The sequence below is a fragment of the Lepidochelys kempii genome, chromosome 1, assembly GCF_965140285.1.
Source record: "Lepidochelys kempii isolate rLepKem1 chromosome 1, rLepKem1.hap1, whole genome shotgun sequence".
Lineage (NCBI taxonomy): Eukaryota > Metazoa > Chordata > Testudines > Cheloniidae > Lepidochelys > Lepidochelys kempii.
This window is the reverse complement of record NC_136380.1, coordinates 45,718,391-45,736,570: the sequence shown is the minus strand read 5'-3', so window position 1 is coordinate 45,736,570 and position 18,180 is coordinate 45,718,391. Positions and strand designations below refer to the sequence as shown.

At 46.1% G+C, this 18,180-nt stretch overlaps 1 protein-coding gene across 3 annotated transcripts in view; it reads left to right on the top strand.

The window, feature by feature from the left end:
- Nucleotides 1–10,749: 10,749 nt before the first annotated feature.
- USP12 (ubiquitin specific peptidase 12) overlaps nucleotides 10,750–18,180 on the top strand; it is a 75,364-nt gene continuing 67,933 nt past the window's right edge. For 2 of the 3 annotated variants that reach the window (XM_073340493.1, XM_073340500.1), the window contains exon 1: nucleotides 10,750–11,017. In XM_073340493.1, coding sequence (XP_073196594.1) covers nucleotides 10,970–11,017 — 48 coding nt within the window. In that variant the 5' untranslated portion in view covers nucleotides 10,750–10,969. The remainder of the gene's footprint in view (nucleotides 11,018–18,180) is intronic. The other variant, XM_073340484.2, reaches the window with a different exon arrangement.

The window sequence follows — 18,180 nt, the reverse complement described above, 5'->3', positions numbered from 1 at the left end:
GTATTTTTTAAAATACTACCCTCCCTTTTTTCTCCTCCCGCAGCAGGTGCAAATGTTTCAACGTGGCCCCTATCTACTCCGTCCCAGAGGCTGGTCCAGATTAGAAGACAGAAAAAATGAACTCGGGACAACATGTTTGCCGAGCTCATGCAGTCCTCCCGCACTGATAGGGCCCAGTTGAATGCGTGGAGGCAAACAATTGTGGAGTTGGGTAAAGCGTTACATGAATACAAAGAGAGGAGGGATGTGCACGATGAGAGCAGGCAGGATGCTATGGTCAAGCTCATGGGGGAGCTCCGCTGTATGGTGGATCTAATGCGGGAAAGGCAGCAAGACCACAGACTGCTGCTGCAGCCCCTGAATAACCGCCCTCCCTCCTCCTCAAGTTCCATAGCCTCCTCACCCAGACGCCCAAGAACGGGGGGGGGGGGGGGAGGAGGCTACGGGGACCCACACAGTCAACCCCTGAGGACTGCACAAGCAGCAGAAAGCTGGCATATCCTAAATTTTCATTTGGTTCCTGGACTTGTCCTTCCCTCCTCCTTCACCCCCATAACCCAATACCGCCCCCCCACGACATCTAGCTTCTGATTTCTTTCAGTGTTTTGTGCAACAAATAATAAAGAACATTTTTTAAATAATTGTGACTTTATTTCCTTTCATATATATATATATATATATATATATATATATATATGGGGCGAGTAACTTTAAGAGAAACAAATGCAACTCTCACACCGTACCCTGGCCAGTCATGAAACTGGCTTTCAAAGCTTCTCTGATGTGCAGCGCACCCTGCTGCGCTCTTCTAATCATCCTATTGTCTGGCTGTGTGAAACTGGCCACCAGGTGAGTTGCCTCAACCTCCCACCCCGCCATAAATGTCTCCCCCTTACTCTCACAGATATTGTGCTGCACACAACAAGCAGCAATTACAATTGGAATATTGGTTGTGCTGAGATCTAACCGAGTCAGTAAACTGCGCCAGCGCACTTTCAAACGTCTAAACGCACATTCTACCACCATTCTGCACTTGCTCAGCCTATAGTTGAACTGCTCCTTACTACTGTCCAGACTGCCTGTGTACGGCTTCATGAGCCATGGCATTAAGGGGTAGGCTGGGTCCCCAAGGATAACTATAGGCATTTCAACATCCCCAACAGTAATTTTCTGGTCTGGGAAGTGAGTTCCTTCCTGCAGCTGTTCAAACAGACCAGAGTTCCTGAAGATGCGAGTGTTGTGCACCTTTCCCAGCCATCCCACATTGATGTCAGTGAAATGTCCCTTGTGATCCACCAGAGCTTGCAGCAGCATGGAAAAGTACCCCTTGCAGTTTATGTACTGGCTGCCCCGGTGTTCCAGGGCCAAGACAGGGATACTCGTTCCATCTATCGCCCCGCCGCAGTTAGAAAACCCCAGTGCTTTAAAGCTATCCACAACGGTCTGCACATTTCCCAAAGTCACTACCCTTGATAGCAGCTGGTCAATGATTGCGTTGGCTACTTGCAGCACAGCAGCCCCCACCATAGATTTGTCCACTCCAAACTGATTCCCGACTGACCGGTAGCTGTTGGTTGTTGCAAGCTTCCACAGGGCTATTGCCACTCGCTTCTCAACTGTGAGGGCTGCTCTCATTTTGGTGTCTTTGTGCTTCAGGGCAGGGGACAGCAAGTCACAAAGTTCCATGAAAGTGGCCCTATGCATACGAAAGTTTCTCAGCCACTGGGAATCATCCCATACTCACAACACTATGCGGTCCCACCAGTCTGTGCTTGTTTCCCGGGCCCAGAATCGACATTCCACGGCATGAACCTGGCCCAACAGCACCATGATCTCCCAATTGCCACATGCTGTGCCGTTTGTGTCCATGTCCTCATCCGTATAGTAATCATGCTGTCGTCACTTCCTCATCCAGTTTTACAGGTACTGCACATACTGCTGGATAATGCACGAGGTATTTACAATGGTCAAAACTGCAGTGGAGATCTGATCGGGCTCCATGGCTATGGCGCCTGCCCGGGTAATCCTGGAAAAAGTGCTCAAAACGTAGGATGGTAGAGAGGCAGCGGAAGCTGTGCTGTTCGGTTCATGATAACCGAACAATGGCCAAAAATGGTTGCCTTTTGTGGCTTTCACAGAGGTGGGAGCCCAGGACAGACAACATGGAGAAGCTCGGAAGCGTGGCAATAGTGGGAGAGCAGAGTTGGCGGTGGAAGCTGTGCTGCTCGGTTCACAATAGCTGAGCAGAGTTGGCAGCAGAAGCGTTCGATGAGGAAGAGAAAGAGTAGATAGTAGAGATTACATAGGAAGATGAGAGGAAATGAGAGGTGGATTCATAGTAGCAGGAGAGGAGCGGTGCACCATCTGCTGAAAGCACTATGGCGTCTGCACGCCAAAAAGGTGCGAAACGATTGTCTTCCTTAGCTTTCTGATGACACACACCCAGAAACACCTGCAAGAATGTTTTTGCCCCACCATGCACTGGGAGCTTAACCCAGAATTCCAATGGGCGGCGGGGACTGCGGGAACTGTGGGATAGCTACCAACAGTGCACCGCTCCGACTTTCGATGCTAGCTTTGGTACTGTGGATGCAATCCGCTGAATTCACGTGCTTTAGTGGGGACACAGAAGACCGAATGTATAAAATAGCTTCTGAAAATTCAAATAGAATAATTTCGTACTGTAGACGTACCCTAAATCTCAGTGTTCAGATCCACCCCTTCGCTAACAAAGAGGGATTAATCACTCAGACTTGAAACACTGGGTTAAAGCCATGCCTTCCTCACAGAGACATGAACAAGCAGATGTTGCCTGGCCTATTTAGTGGCTCAAACCCCCAGTCACAGGCACTGCCTTTTGTTTTTCCCAGTGGATGCTCCACCCCAAGGCCCAGCTCCCACTCCGTCTCTTTCCCTGGAGCCCTGCCCTCACTCTGCCTCTTCCTGCCTCCGCTCTGGCCCCTCCCCTCAGGGCCCCCCCAACCAGCCCAATGCTCCACCCTCTCCTGCAAGGCCCCACCGCTTGCTCCTCTGCATCTCCTCCCCCAAGACCCCTCTGCCCACCCCCAGCACCTCCTGCCAGCCATTTTCTGATCAGTGTCCAGCCTGGGGCCCACAGAACAGCTGATCAGTGGCCAGCCCTGGAACTTGGAACCACTGTGGCTGTGGGTTTTAAGCACCCCCTATTTTTTTCTGTGGGTGTTTGAGCCCTGGACCACCCACAGAGTTGGCACCTATGCCCACCACATAAAAATATGAACAAGAAGATCTCTTTGCCTGGCTTGTATAGTGGCTCAAACCGCCAGCCACATGGAAACAAACAAACAGACAGACCAAACACATGCTATCACTTTATTTGTAAGCACTGCATCTGCTTCTGTACTCTCTGAAATGGTCCTGTTCACTTAATAAGCGTCAATGGGATTATGTGGTTGTAACTGAAAGTATAATTTGACTCATTATCTCTTCATTATGGTATTGCAGAAAAGCATCATGTTTGATGCAACAGTTGTCAGATCTCAAACAATGCCTGAGAATGTATAGTTAAAATAATTAGGAAAATATATGTGAGTGTAACCCTTGTGCCAGGTGGAGTCAGCAGCAACCAGGGCCCGATTCAATATGTAGGAGTTCCTTTTCAACAATACAACACAGAACCGGCCCAAGCCCCCACAACATAACCTGGGAAAATTACACACTGCCCCTGGGCACCTCTGAGAGGCAATACTTCCCCACTTGCAAGCAGTCTGAGTGTAGAAAAGAAACTTTTAATGAAAGGAGAGACGTCACCCGATATTAATTAGGGAAAATGCCACAAGCAGGAATTCATAATCATAAAACTGTGAGCAGGTCACCCACCCCAGAGTGCTTGGGACAGTGCCTTCTGCCTCATGTTCTTGAGTTCTACAACCAAAAATTCCTTTACTGTTCCCCCCTCTGCTCCCTCATCACACCCAACTCACAGTGGCTGTCCTTGGTCAGTGAGGACCCAGGGTTCAGAGGTGCATCTGTGTGAGCTCACCTCCCATCCAGTGAAGAAGACACCTTGCTTGCTCTGCCATCTGAGCAGTTTCTCTGGTTGACCACCCCGCCAGCCATGGTTCCTCTCTGCTGGCCACTCCGCCAGCTGCTGTTCCTCACCACCCAGCTGCCCCGCCAGCTGACTGCTTGCCACTTTCGCCAGCCGGCTATCCGTCAGTTACCTTTGGCTGCCACCTGCCTCTCTGCTGTAACCTCTGCAGATCAGCCTCTTAGTGATTTTTAAGCTCTCAGCAGGCTGGCCAGAAACACTGCCCCACTACAAGTGATTTCAGCCATTATTAAGTACTTGAAATAACATAAGACTCCTAATGAAGCCTATTTAGCTCTATCTTTGAAAAGTGGGGAGGAACAGGTTAAAGCAGACCACCTTTAGGGACGGTCCACACCTCCTAACTGGGACACCTATCCCCCCCTCTCTTACTTTCACAGGGGTCTGGCATTCAAGCCCCTGGCTTAACAAGATCCTTTCAGCTGAGGGTGACCCCCTCATTTGGGATAGGTTAAGCACAGTTCTACTCCCCTTTATTCATACAGTAAAGACAACACTGATGATAACATTTCACTACCCTACATTCAGTACTAAAGTGATTTGTATCCAAACACCAGCCAAAGTTGATCACTTCGAGCAACACAGCTCTATCTGCTGGATATCTTGGCAGAGTAGGTGTGTTCATGTAAATACAATTTGCTCCTGAAGTCTCTTTCCCCCCCCCCAACTAGCTGTCATAGGAGAGTTCATTCAGACCCTGCTTACATGAGGACAACCTGCTTCAGGCCTTGCACATGACCCACCACAAATCACCATCGAGGGTCCGACTTTGGAGACAGTTGAGCACTTTAGCTACCTCGGTAGCCAACCTTCTCAAAATGCAAAAATCGACAGTGAGATCCAGCACAGGATCCAGTGTGCAAGTGCTTCCTTTGGGAAATTACTCTGATGCATTTTCATAGATCGTGACCTATGGCAGGACACCAAGATACAGGTCTAAAAGACAGTTGTTTTTCCTAAACGTCTCTATGGATGTGAAACCTGGGTGGCCTATTGACAGCACCTCAAAAGTTTGGAGAGGTATCACCAACAATGCCTCCGGAAGCTCCTTTGCATCAAGTGGTAAAATCACATCACTAACACCAGCATCCTCGCTGTAGCCAATGTTACCAGCATTGAAGCAATGATCCTCATGCACCAGCCTTGCTGGGCCAGACATTGTGTGCAGATGCCAGACTCTTGCGTCCCAAAACAGGTCCTCTACTCTCAGCTCACCCCGGTCAGAGATCCCGTGGTGGAAAGAGGAAACGCTACAATGAAAGTGTATCTTAAGAAAACTGATGTGGACATCACAAACTGGGAAGAGCAAGCCACCAACCGACCCCAGTGGTGCCATATCCTCCATCGGGCAGTAGCCCGCTTCGAGAAGAAGTGCCTTGCCCTCGAAGCTGAAAAGAGAGAGGAGGAAGGAAAAAGAAATAACTTTCTCCCAGCAGGCTGCTGGCCTACCACAAAATGTCCTTATCTACTGTGGGCGGATTTGGGGTTCCAGGATGGGACTCCTGAGTCATCTCAGGACCCATATGTAAATCCGTGGTAGAGATCATCCTCGAATTGAGGGATCGCCAATCAATCACATGAGGACAGAAAAAAAGGGAAGTTCCTTATTAACTGTTTATCGTTTGAGAATTACCTTAAATAAATGCTTCAGGTAGTATAAGAGAGTCTGTAAAAATCCATTAACTGATATCATTTCTTTCAATCATCAAATAACCTAAGGTTTCAGAGTAGCAGCCATGTTATTCTGTATCCGTAAAAAGAAAAGGAGTACTTGTGGCACCTAAGAGACCAACAAATTTATTAGCGCATAAGCTTTCGTGAGCTACAGCTAATAAATTTGTTACTCTCTAAGTACTCCTTTTGTTTTTACAAATAACCTAACTATGTATACCCTGGTTCACAATGGGATAAGATAAGGTAGAGCAATTACAGGATTCAAAGAGGGTTATTGAGGATAGTGAGATGACATTTCTTAAATGCCACCTGAGAACTCTTAAACAAGAGACGGAGTAACAAGTTTTTAACAATAGGACTCTTATAGATTCCAAAATATAGGAAAGAAGGAAGGCTCTTCTATATCCTTCTATATCTTTATCCTCTATAAACACAGAGACTACACTAAAAAAATCTCTGCTAAAATCTCATCTAGTTTTTCTTTATTTGGCAAAGGATCCGGTTATTTTCCCCCTGCTCCTATAACTACTGTAAATATTTATAAACTATTTTAATTTTCTTCTCCTTCAGGTGTTGAGATTATGGAGATAAAACTGACTTAGAATTGTACTTGAATGACTCCTGATAAATTAGGAGTTAGGTACAGAGTTGCTGCCTTTAGATTAATCCCACTGTACTATATATAAAATAACATAAAAACACTATTCTTGGTGTCAGTTAAATTAGATTTACCTATAATATACTTAACACAGAACCTAAAAAGCAAAGAAATTAAAATTTAAGGAAACCAACAGTATATACCATCTGTTCCTCCACCCAAGGACACACACCTGACTAATAGCACAATGAGCTACAACACAAATGCACCTCAACCTGTGCCTATGTCTTCACTGCCAAAAGAGGTGTGTTTTTACAGTGAGATACTAATGCACATTAATTATCTTGCTGTAAAATCCTAGTGGAGACAAGGCTCTCTATATTTTACTGTAATGTGGGTAGATGAGGTCAACCACAGTTGGAAGGTATAGTGTTGACCTTGCCTAGCGGTCAAAACTTGTCTTCAGTGGGCTGGGCATGTTGTTAGAATGATGAAAGACAGATGAGCTAAGTGTCTTTTGGACAGACATCCTATTGATGCTTGACCTTGTGGTTGACCCAGGAGAAGGTGGAGGGATAATACTGAGCAAGGCCTAAGAGGTCTTAATGTGAATTACCATCAGTGTGAAAAATATGCTCTTGACAGAAAGAGGTGAGGGAAAATTGTGAGAATGGGCGAGGACCTGTATGATCTATAGAGCAGGGAGGAGAGCATAAGAACAGCCATACTGGATCAGACCAAAGATCCATAGAATCATAGAATCATAGAATATCAGGGCTGGAAGGGACCCCAGAAGGTCATCCAGTCCAACCCCCTGCTCAAAGCAGGACCAATTCCCAGTTAAATCATCCCAGCCAGGGCTTTGTCAAGCCTGACCGTAAAAACCTCTAAGGAAGGAGATTCTACCACCTCCCTAGGTAACGCATTCCAGTGTTTCACCACCCTCTTAGTGAAAAAGTTTTTCCTAATATCCAATCTAAACCTCCCCCACTGCAACTTGAGACCATTACTCCTCGTTCTGTCATCTGCTACCATTGAGAACAGTCTAGAGCCATCCTCTTTGGAACCCCCTTTCAGGTAGTTGAAAGCAGCTATCAAATCCCCCCTCATTCTTCTCTTCTGCAGGCTAAACAATCCCAGCTCCCTCAGCCTCTCCTCATAACTCATGTGTTCCAGTCCCCTAATCATTTTTGTTGCCCTTCGCTGGACTCTCTCCAATTTATCCACATCCTTCTTGAAGTGTGGGGCCCAAAACTGGACACAGTACTCCAGATGAGGCCTCACCAATGTTGAATAGAGGGGAACGATCACGTCCCTCGATCTGCTCGCTATGCCCCTACTTCTACATCCCAAAATGCCATTGGCCTTCTTGGCAACAAGGGCACACTGCTGACTCATATCCAGCTTCTCGTCCACTGTCACCCCTAGGTCCTTTTCCGCAGAACTGCTGCCTAGCCATTCGGTCCCTAGTCTGTAGCTGTGCATTGGGTTCTTCCGTCCTAAGTGCAGGACCCTGCACTTATCCTTATTGAACCTCATCAGATTTCTTTTGGCCCAATCTTCCAATTGGTCTAGGTCCTTCTGTATCCTATCCCTCCCCTCCAACGTATCTACCACTCCTCCCAGTTTAGTATCATCCGCAAATTTGCTGAGAGTGCAATCCACACCATCCTCCAGATCATTTATGAAGATATTGAATAAAACCGGCCCCAGGACCGACCCTTGGGGCACTCCACTTGATACCGGCTGCCAACTAGACATGGAGCCATTGATCACTACCCGTTGAGCCCGACAATCTAGCCAGCTTTCTACCCACCTTATAGTGCATTCATCCAGCCCATACTTCCTTAACTTGCTGACAAGAATACTGTGGGAGACCGTGTCAAAAGCTTTGCTAAAGTCAAGAAACAATACATCCACTGCTTTCCCTTCATCCACAGAACCAGTAATCTCATCATAAAAGGCGATTAGATTAGTCAGGCATGACCTTCCCTTGGTGAATCCATGCTGGCTGTTCCTGATCACTTTCCTCTCATGCAAGTGCTTCAGGATTGATTCTTTGAGGACCTGCTCCATGATTTTTCCAGGGACTTTCCATCTAGCCCAGTATTCTGTCTTCTGACAGTGGCTAATGCCAGGTGCTTCAGAGGCAATGAACAGAACAGGTAATCATCAAATGATCCATCAAGTAGTTAATATTATGGAGTGCTTGCAACTCCAAAATTAAGGTTGCAACAAATAGTTCTGTTATAATGCTCATTTTGAAAATACACCTCTGCCCCCCCAATTTTTAGTTGAAAGAGCTATTGAGCTGCATTTTTTTGGGTCTAATGTTAGTGTTAAGTAGGATTTTTCTAATGACCTTCAGAAGTGAAGAATCACAATTGTTTATATAGTAAAGATTCAAAAATCTATGGTTTTCACAGTGGAAAAAAAAAGCCCTTATGAGTTTTGGCCACTTGTTTCTAAACACTGTTTGTTTATTTATGTATTTATTAGTATTTATTAAAATGTGCTCAGCACTTTCCATATGTGTAGGAAGAGACAGTCACTGCCTCAAAGACATTGTAATCTAAAAGGACAAAGGATGGAGGAAAGGGAGTCTCATATAAAGTGATTAAGATGAATGGACACAGGTCTTGTTAGTTCTAGTTCTAGATCTGTTGTTTGAAAAATATATATGTATAAACTGACCACTCTGATAATCCCTATCCCTTCAGCAGCTGCAGGTTTAGCCTGTCTCTTCCTGGAACAGGCTCTGGCGTTGAGTCAGGGGTATGCCTCCCCACCTTAAAAAACATAATAAAAAAACTCATTAAAAATCCCTTCTCACCTTGTCTTTTCATCATCCCAACAATCAATCAATTCCCTCAGCATGACTCATTTAACTCTCTCTAAGTGGTCTTGGTGCCACCAGAAGGAACAGAACACCACACCAAGGAGGTGTGTGGGTTACATACTTCCTCCAGCTGAGGAAGTGTGTCCCAAGCTTCAGTCTTCCTAGTTGAAATGCCATACAAGCCCCCACTTGTAACACCGGTCAGCGGGCAGGATCAAACCGGGGCCCTCTGGAGCTTAGTGCATGAGCCTCTACTCATGCGGTAAAAGCCAACTGGCTGTTAGCTAAGGCTGTAGAACAGACTCATTTTATCTCTCTCTCTAAGTGGTCTCAGTGCCACTAGATGGGAAAGAACATCACACCCAGGAGGCGTGTGTGTTACACTAAGGGTGACCAGAGAGTAAGTGTGAAAAATCGGGATGGGGTGGGCGGGTAATAGGAGCCTATATAAGAAAAAGACCCAAAAATCGGGACTGTCCCTATAAAATCAGGGCATCTGGTCACCCTAGTTACACTATGCTGGTGTAACCCCATCCACGTCAATGGTGTTACAGCTGTTTAAAGCTGAAGTAAAACAGTGGCAAATCTAGGGTGACCAGACGTCCCGATATTGAGCAGTTTGTCCCGTGTCCTGACCAAAGTACGGTCGGGACACCATTTGTCCCGATATTTTGTTTCGGGTGCATTTTTTTTCTTTTCCCCTCCCTTAGGCGGTGATGATGGGCAGCGGGCGCGCCTTTTTCATTGTTACACTGACCCGGCACGTCTGGGTCTTCAGCGGCACTTTGACGGCGGGCCCTTCAGTTGCTGACGGATTTCGGCGGCGGGTACTTCCTTCTTCAGTGGCAAGATTTATTTCCCACTGCTGAAGGTGCCGGGTGAGTGTCGGGTGAAAAGGTGTTCCCCTTGCGGCAGTCCCAATATTTTGTATTTAGCATCTGGTCACCCTAGGCAAATCAGGCTCCTGTTTGTGAATGGTACCACAATGTTTTACCAGTTCTGGAGCTTTGCCAGTGTTTAATAGTGGCAGGGCAGGGCCTGACTGCAGGTACGCTGGGGTGTTGTTCTCAACGCCTGGGCTCCTGGACTCTGGGGTTTGCCCACCACTCTCCCCTGTATGGAGAATTAAGTTTCTGACCCCCCCAGCAACGGGAAGAGGCCCCAAACAGCAAGAGCCCGCCCCTGGTCAGGCTCCAGGGGCCCCTGCTGTGTCAGCCAGGCACACGCTTTGTGGCCGCGGGGGGGAGGGCCTGACTTCGGCCAGGTGCGGCAGGTTACTGCCGCCATGTGCTGCGCTGCCACCCTGCAGGTGGGGCCCGTCCCCTCCAGGCGCGGGTGGTGGAGGGGCCCCAGGCCGGCAGGACTCCAGGTGGCGTGGGCAGCCGGGCCGGTGGGGAGGGGGCTGAATGGCACAGTAGGGCTAGCGCCCGGAGAGAGCCAATGTGGGGCGGCGCTACAGCCCCGTGCTGGGAGCCGCTTAGAGTGGGCGGTGCAAAGGCCCGAGAGGAAGCAGAGGGCAGCTGTGGGGCGGCGCTAGGGCCCAGAGGGAGCCGGCGTAAGGCGGGGTGGGCTCGCGGTCTGTGCCCGCGCGCGGGGCGGGGAGGAGGAGGAGGGTTTCGCGCTCTAGCCTCTGCCTCTCGGAGCCGCGCGCCCGGCGGTTGGGGCGGCGGGTCTGGCGCGCGGGGTACGTGTCCCGCTGCAGCGGCTGGTGGGGGCTGCCCCCTCCCCGGCTCGGCGCTGTGAGTGGGCGGAAGATGGCGCTGGGCGGATGGAAATCCTAATGACGGTCTCCAAAATCGCCTCTATCTGTACCATGGTGAGGGGGGGGCGGCCGGCTGGGCACCCGCGGGGCCTGTGGGGGAGGGAGGTGATCGAAGGGGGCCGGGTGTGAGGGGGAGCCTCCTGGCGGGGCGGGTCCTGGGGCGGCTGGGCGTGCTGCGGGGGGGTTGGGGTGTGAGCGAAGCACTGAGTCGGGGGTGGGTTTGGAATGGGGACGGGAGGCGGCGCTTGCGCGGCCTGCAGCATCGCGCGCGGAGCGGGTGCTGGGAAAGGGCGTGAGGGGGGCGCTTCCTTCCCTTGCAAACAGGTGACGCGGGTTATGTTGGGCTCGAAAACCAAGCTCCTCGGAGCGGTGCCTCCTCTCCGCCCGGCTTTTGTGCGGCTCCCGTAGAAGAGCGTGCCGCTCGCCGTGGGAGGGAGCGAGGGTGGGAATCAAAAACTGGGTGTAGTTAATCGGCTTTAGAGAATGCAGTACTGAGGCAAGCGCAAATGGCAGTGGGGGGTGGGGAAGCGTAATATGGACATAAGGTGAAACTTGGTTTAAATAACGACACAGGAAACTAGGAATCATTAGTTAACCAGTAAAGTCTTTATCAAAATTGTATTGGAAATCTTGCAGATGCTTTAAAATATTTGCTCAAGCTGGTTTTTACTGACTATAGGATTTCTAGAAATCTTGATTTCCCCCTCCCCCCCCCAACTCCACATCATAAATTTTTGTCAGTAGTAGTTAGTACATAATGCCTCACTAATGTTATGTGGGCATGGCTGTCATGTCACAGTGGTAATCTGGTGCACTCTTGGTTACCCTTAAAAGCTGCATTAGCAGCCAGTGTAGTTAGTCTTGTGCAGTATGGTACACATACTGGTATGTAGTCTGAAAGGTTTGCATCGGTCCAAGTCCGGATTGGAACACAGCTGTCAGTGTTTATTTTTAATTGAACTTCATCCTTAATTATTTGTGAAGAAAGAGTTATGACCACACTAATTGGTGTAATAGAACTTTTCTGTCTCTAATTTTAAAAAACTGGGAATTTAGTGCTCTTTGAGAGTGCTGAACTTTGAGACCAAGCTATCCTCTAACCTGTAGAAATTGCCTCTCCTCACAGATGAGGCACGTTGGCAGACCATTGTAGGGAATCTTGCATTCCACTTCTCTGTAAAACTGTACTATGAATGAAGGAGCTATCTACACACCTTCTGAGAGCACAAAAATGTGAATTTAGAGACTGCAGAAGTGGGGAGAGACCTATTGGATCATTCCCTACAGTACTTTCTCTAGGCTTTTTTCTCTGTCTAGTTATAAACTTCTCAAGCAGTGGGGCTTCCTCCACTTCCCATGGGAGACTGTTCTGCAGTTTTTAGGAATTTCTGTATTGTCTGACAGGTTTCAGAGTAACAGCCGTGTTAGTCTGTATTCGCAAAAAGAAAAGGAGTACTTGTGGCACCTTAGAGACTAACCAATTTATTAGAGCATAAGCTTATGCTCTAATAAATTGGTTAGTCTCTAAGGTGCCACAAGTACTCCTTTTCTTTTTGTATTGTCTGAATATATCAAGCAAAAGTTTCAAAGGAGGCCCAAACACTTCTAAATGAATAACTTTCTATAGCATGCCAGCTAAAATTGCCAGTAACGTTGCTAGTCTACTGTAGTGACATGTTTGTGGTATGAGAGAGCACCCAAAGTGCTTTCAGGTAAGCTACTGAATAGTCATCAGGTATGGGTTGGATTTGAATAAGTGACTTAGGAGAGGTCTCTACATTCTGTGTTGTCACCTAAGGCATTTTGTTTCAGTTATATCTCTTTTGTGATGAACTAAAATATGTCTATATATAACTAAGACATTTTTACATCAGGTACATATTATGGTCAGTCTTATGGTGTATTAACTCACGATGTGCTCTGGGATAAAGCCATTATAAAATTTAAAATGAATTTCAAAATGTCTGTGCTTTACTAGGATCTTGGGATAGGACAGCTAGATGAAGATACCCATTGTAAAGCTGCAGTGTTTAAATTTAATAGGTAATCTAGGATCTTATTTACAATCGTAGTGTAAATTAATGCACACATTATGCTGAAGCTGGTCCCAACAGTATAGTTATCATGCTGAGATAAAAGTTCTTAATTTAAGTGGTGTTTTAAATATTTGTTTTGTTAAAAAAAATTAAAAGTATTCAAAATTTACGTTTACAACTTGACTCTCTCATGGTGGCTTGATGAAAATTGGGTTGGTACAGAGAGAATAAGGGATAAAGGAGTTAAGGAGAGCTGGCTGTTTCTCAATGGGACAGTAGTGAAGGCATAATTTCAAACTATTCTGATGCGGAAGTAAGATAGGAAGAATAGGAAGGCTCTCTCAGGAGCTCTTTAATGACCTGAAAATCAAAAAGAAATTCCACAAAAAGTGGAAATGTGGACAAATGGCTCAGGAGTACAGAACATTAGCACAAGCATGTAGGGACAAAATCCAAAAACGTAAGGGCACAAAATGAATTACACCTAGCAAAGGACATAAAAGGCAGTAAGAGGTTCCTTAAATACATTAGGATTGAAAGAAAGACAAAGAAAAGTGTAGGTACTCTACTTCCTGGAGAAGACACACTAATAACTATAACAGCAAGAAGGCTGAGGTGTTTAATGCCTATTTTGCCAAGCTCAGTAATCTTCACTAGAAAATTAATGGTGATTGGATACTCAGCACAATATTAACAAGGGGAAAGGAGCACATTCCAAAATAGGGAAAAACTAGTTTAAATAATGTTTAGATAAGTTAGGTATATTCAAGTCAGCAGGGCCTGATGAAATTCACTCGAGTACTTAAGGAGCTAGCCAAAGCAATCTTGGAACTGTTAGTGATTATCTTTGAGAACTCAGAGGACAGGTGCGGTCCCAGAGAACTGGAAAAGGGCAAACCTACTACCTTTCTTTAAAAAGGGGGACAAAGAGGACCTGGGCAATCATAAATCAGTCAACTTAACTTCAGTACCTGGAAAGATACCGGAATAAATATTCAATTCGTAAGCACCTAGAGGATAATAGGATTATAAGGAATAGTCAGTATGGATTTGTCAAGAACAGGGTCACAAACCTAGTGGATGGGGGAAAGCAATAGACATGATATATCTTGATTTTTAGTAAGGCTTTTGACACAGTTCCACATGACATTCTCATAAGCAGACTAGGGAAATCTGGTTCAGATGACATTACTATAAGGTGGGTGCACAACTGGTTGAAAGATCGTACTCAAAGAGTAGTTATCAATGATTCGTTGTCTAACTGGGAGGGCTTATCTAATGGGCTCCAACAGGGGTCAGCCCTGAGTGTTCTACTGTGATGCTTCCCAAAGGCATCCAGAGTTGTGAGGCACCTCACTTCCACCTGCCCTTAGCATGAGGAAGTCTTGTCTGTGCCTGCTGTGGATCAGCTCCCTGACTCCAACATCCTCTAGCAACATGAGCACTAACTTCCAGGCCTCGGCAGGCCTTGCTTTGTCTGTGAAGGTTAACGATAGGCACACCAAGCATCCCTCTTGAGCACCCAGCCCCTGGTCCACCGAACACTCACAGAAGTCTCAGATTTGCTGCTCTCAGAGGAATAGTACACAAAAATTTACTAGTTTTAATTCAGGATTGCCATTTTTCTTAACAAACACTTAAACTTATTCTTGTTTTCACTGTAAATATATCTATTACCAAAGAACAGAGATTTAGATGATGGAAAGTAAGAATATTGGAAACAAATGATTACATATAAAACAAAATCATAACAGTCTTTCTAGAGCTGAAATTTAACTCTCAAAACATTCCTGTCTCCAGCAAGATAGCTTATTTTAAGTCCTTTCCTCAGCATTTTCAACCAGGATGGCTGAGATCCCCCTTTCATAAGATGAAGCCTGCTGGCACTTGTCTTTATAGATTGAAGGATGCCAGCGTATCTCTCTGCATCCCAGATAGACCAGACCAGAGCTTTTATCTTCACCTGAAAACAGCGTCTCTCCCCGCTGCCCCCTGCTGTTTACCTCTTCCTGTTAGTTTCCTTTTGAAGTCTCTGCAAGCTCTTCATTAGCATTTGACTTAGTATGCTAATAGATTTCTATAATAAGAAACACAATATACAATGGTCCGCTGGAGAGATAAGTGTCTTCCACTTTGTCTGGACAAGTTTGTCTCAAGTCATCCAAAAGTAGCATACCCTGTCTTTACAAGGCCTACAGAATATAATTTTCAGCATATATTCAGAACTTCTTGCACATTTTCCATACTTGCATATCATAAGAGACCTTATATGACCCCTTTTGGTGAACCCAAGGGATTCCATTTCACATGTATTTTCCGAAAAAGTCCTTTGAAGTTCCTAATGCTTCCCAGAGATTGCATTAGTCACATCTCCTAGAGAAATTACATACAGTTCCAAAATAGCACATAAACAATGACATTTTTAATTCAATTGACTCCTGAAATCCTTAGTTCAATAAGGTTTAACTTAATTCCATAAAATTTGTGTAGAGTATTGCAGGATATTGTTATATCTGTCACAGTAATTAATGCTGTATTTGTAGTCATGCAGCCAAATGGCTTTGGGAGTCAGCTACTGCGCTGCTGAGCCAATTTGGGAAGAGGAGGAGGGGGAAACTGAGCAACTACCTGTGGATGAACTTTTCCTGGGGCAGCTTCACTTGGAGGAGCACCATGTCTGGGCTTGAGAAACAAATTGAGTGGTGTGAAAGGATAGTGCTGCAGACCTGGGATGACCAATAGTTGTGATAGAATTTCAGGATATAGGCCACTTTACCAGAGATCTGTATGCTACTAACCCCTGAGCTGCTGCAGTAGAGTATGAACATGAGAGTTCCTCTTACCATGGATATGTTTGTGGCCATCACCATCTCGAAGCTAACTATCTCCCAGTTGGTCAGTAGCTAATCAGTTTGGTGCTGTTGCAGCTGTTGTCATGGAGATGTTCAGTGCATTAAAGTGTTGATCCCCCAGGTGATAACACTTGGTAGTGCACAGGAGATTATTGATGGATTTGCATGGTTGGGGTTCCTGAATTATATTGGGGCGATTGATGAGACCCTTGTGCATATTCTTTTGCCTCCCACACCAGAGTTCATAAACAGAAATGGGTATATCTGAATGGTGCTTCAGATAATGTTGATGAATGGTTGATCACCGTGGAAGGTTTGCCAATATTGATGTGAGGTGGTCTGGAAAGATCCATGTTGCTAGGATCATTAGAAACTCAGAACTGTTTTCTTTAATGAACACGTGTCCTCCCAGGACTACTTTGGATGTTAATGATGGTATGATTCCCACGGTCCTTCTGGGAGACCTAGATTGCCCTTGGCTTCCCTGGTGTATGAAGCCTTTAACTGGACATTTGGATAGAGAAAGGGGCTGTTCAACTATATCCTGAGTAGCTGGAGAATAACAGTGGAATGTGTATTCAGAAGGCTGAAAGGGATATGCTGGTGTCTGATAACAAGGCTGGAGTCTGATGAGCAATATCCGCCTAATGGGATAACTTTTTCAATGGGAGAGAGCCTCACTGATTGGCAGAGGTGCAGAGACTTTCAGAACATTGTGAACAGCCAGAGCGGCTGCCTCTGAACACTACAGCAAATGGTTAAAGCTATATGTCAGGGATGCCTTGTGCTTTACTTTGAGGCTAGGAGATGAAGTTGTTAATGCCTTTTTTTGTTGGTCTTAACTAAAAAGGTTGTGTGTAACCATATGCTTAACACATATAATATTAGCAACAAAGGGAAGGAACATAGGCTAGAAGAGGGAAAGAACAGGTTAAAGAATATTTACCTAAGTTAGGGGATATCTGCGCTGCAATGTAAGCCAAGGGTCTTTTGGATTTGAGTCCAGAGACTTGGTGTTTATAAGTCTGCACTTGAATATCCACACTGATTAATGACCCTGGGTTTACAATTTTTGGACCTGGGTCTCTCACCTGCTGTTCCGCATCCACTCTGCACTATGCAGACCTGAGTCAAACCTGCATATATCCCAGACTTCCTGGCTCCCTCTGTAGCTATAGCTGCTCTAGTCCTTGGTTCCTGGTGCATTGTGGGAAAACTTGACTATCCATCCTTCAGAACCATATTGGAAGTTGTTTCAGCCCACCAACACATTCAGCCAAGCCATCTTTTCGGTCTTCATGCTCTCAGCAACCAGAGCCAACAACATAGATAGAAGAACTTGTTCTGCTTGTTCTTTTGTTCCCATTTCAGGAAATGGGCAGAGCATCCATGAGATGCTGGTGGATGTTTTGATGGCATTTTCTGACCTACTGAAGGCACCTCTCAGCGGAGGAGGAGAATGAGATGCTAACTGGCTAATGCTGCTCACAACTCTCAGTATAGCTGCTGATGTCCTCTGTGTAGACCAGTGCTTCCTGAGCAGGATCACAAGTACAGACTGGTGGGATTGTATCATCATGTGGACCTGGGATGATCAGCAGTGGCTCCAGAAGTTTTGCATGAAGAAAGTGACATTTCTGGAGCTTTGGGAGCAGCTTTTCACGAACCTCCAATTTGAGAGAGGGTGGCCATGCTGGTCCAGAAGCTGGTTGTATAACCATCTGGAAGCTGGATACTTCTGACTTCTACAAGTCCACTGCTAACCAGTTCAGTGTTGGCAATTTGAGTGGGATGGTTGTGGTGGTGGAGGTTTCAGAGGCAATGAGGCAAGTGATTTACTCAAACCTGGCAAGCATAAAAAATATCCTTGCCGTAATTGCTGGTTTTGAGAGAATGGGGTTTCCCAACTGCACTGGGGCCATGATAATATTTGTGCCCAAAGCTTGTCCTCCCTCGAGGAGCACCAGAGTACATAAACCACAAAGGCTACTACTCCGTTGCTGTGCTGGACCTTGTCAACCACAGAGGCTGATTCATGGATGCCAACATGGACTGCTAGAAAAGTGCATGATGACAGACTTTTCAGCTGATTGGTAGTTTTCCTTCATGGACATACTGGGATGCTATTCTCATCAAATGACATTGTCATAAATGGAGTAACTGTCCCCACTTTTATTCTAGGAGACCCCACCCTTGTGTTACGAGATTGTACCTGATTTCAGAAGCCCTGGCAAAGGAAGGTTTAATTACACTCTCAATAGGTACAGAATGGTGGCTGAATGCGCATTTGGCCAATTAAAATCTTGCTGGTGCTGTTTACAGAACCGTT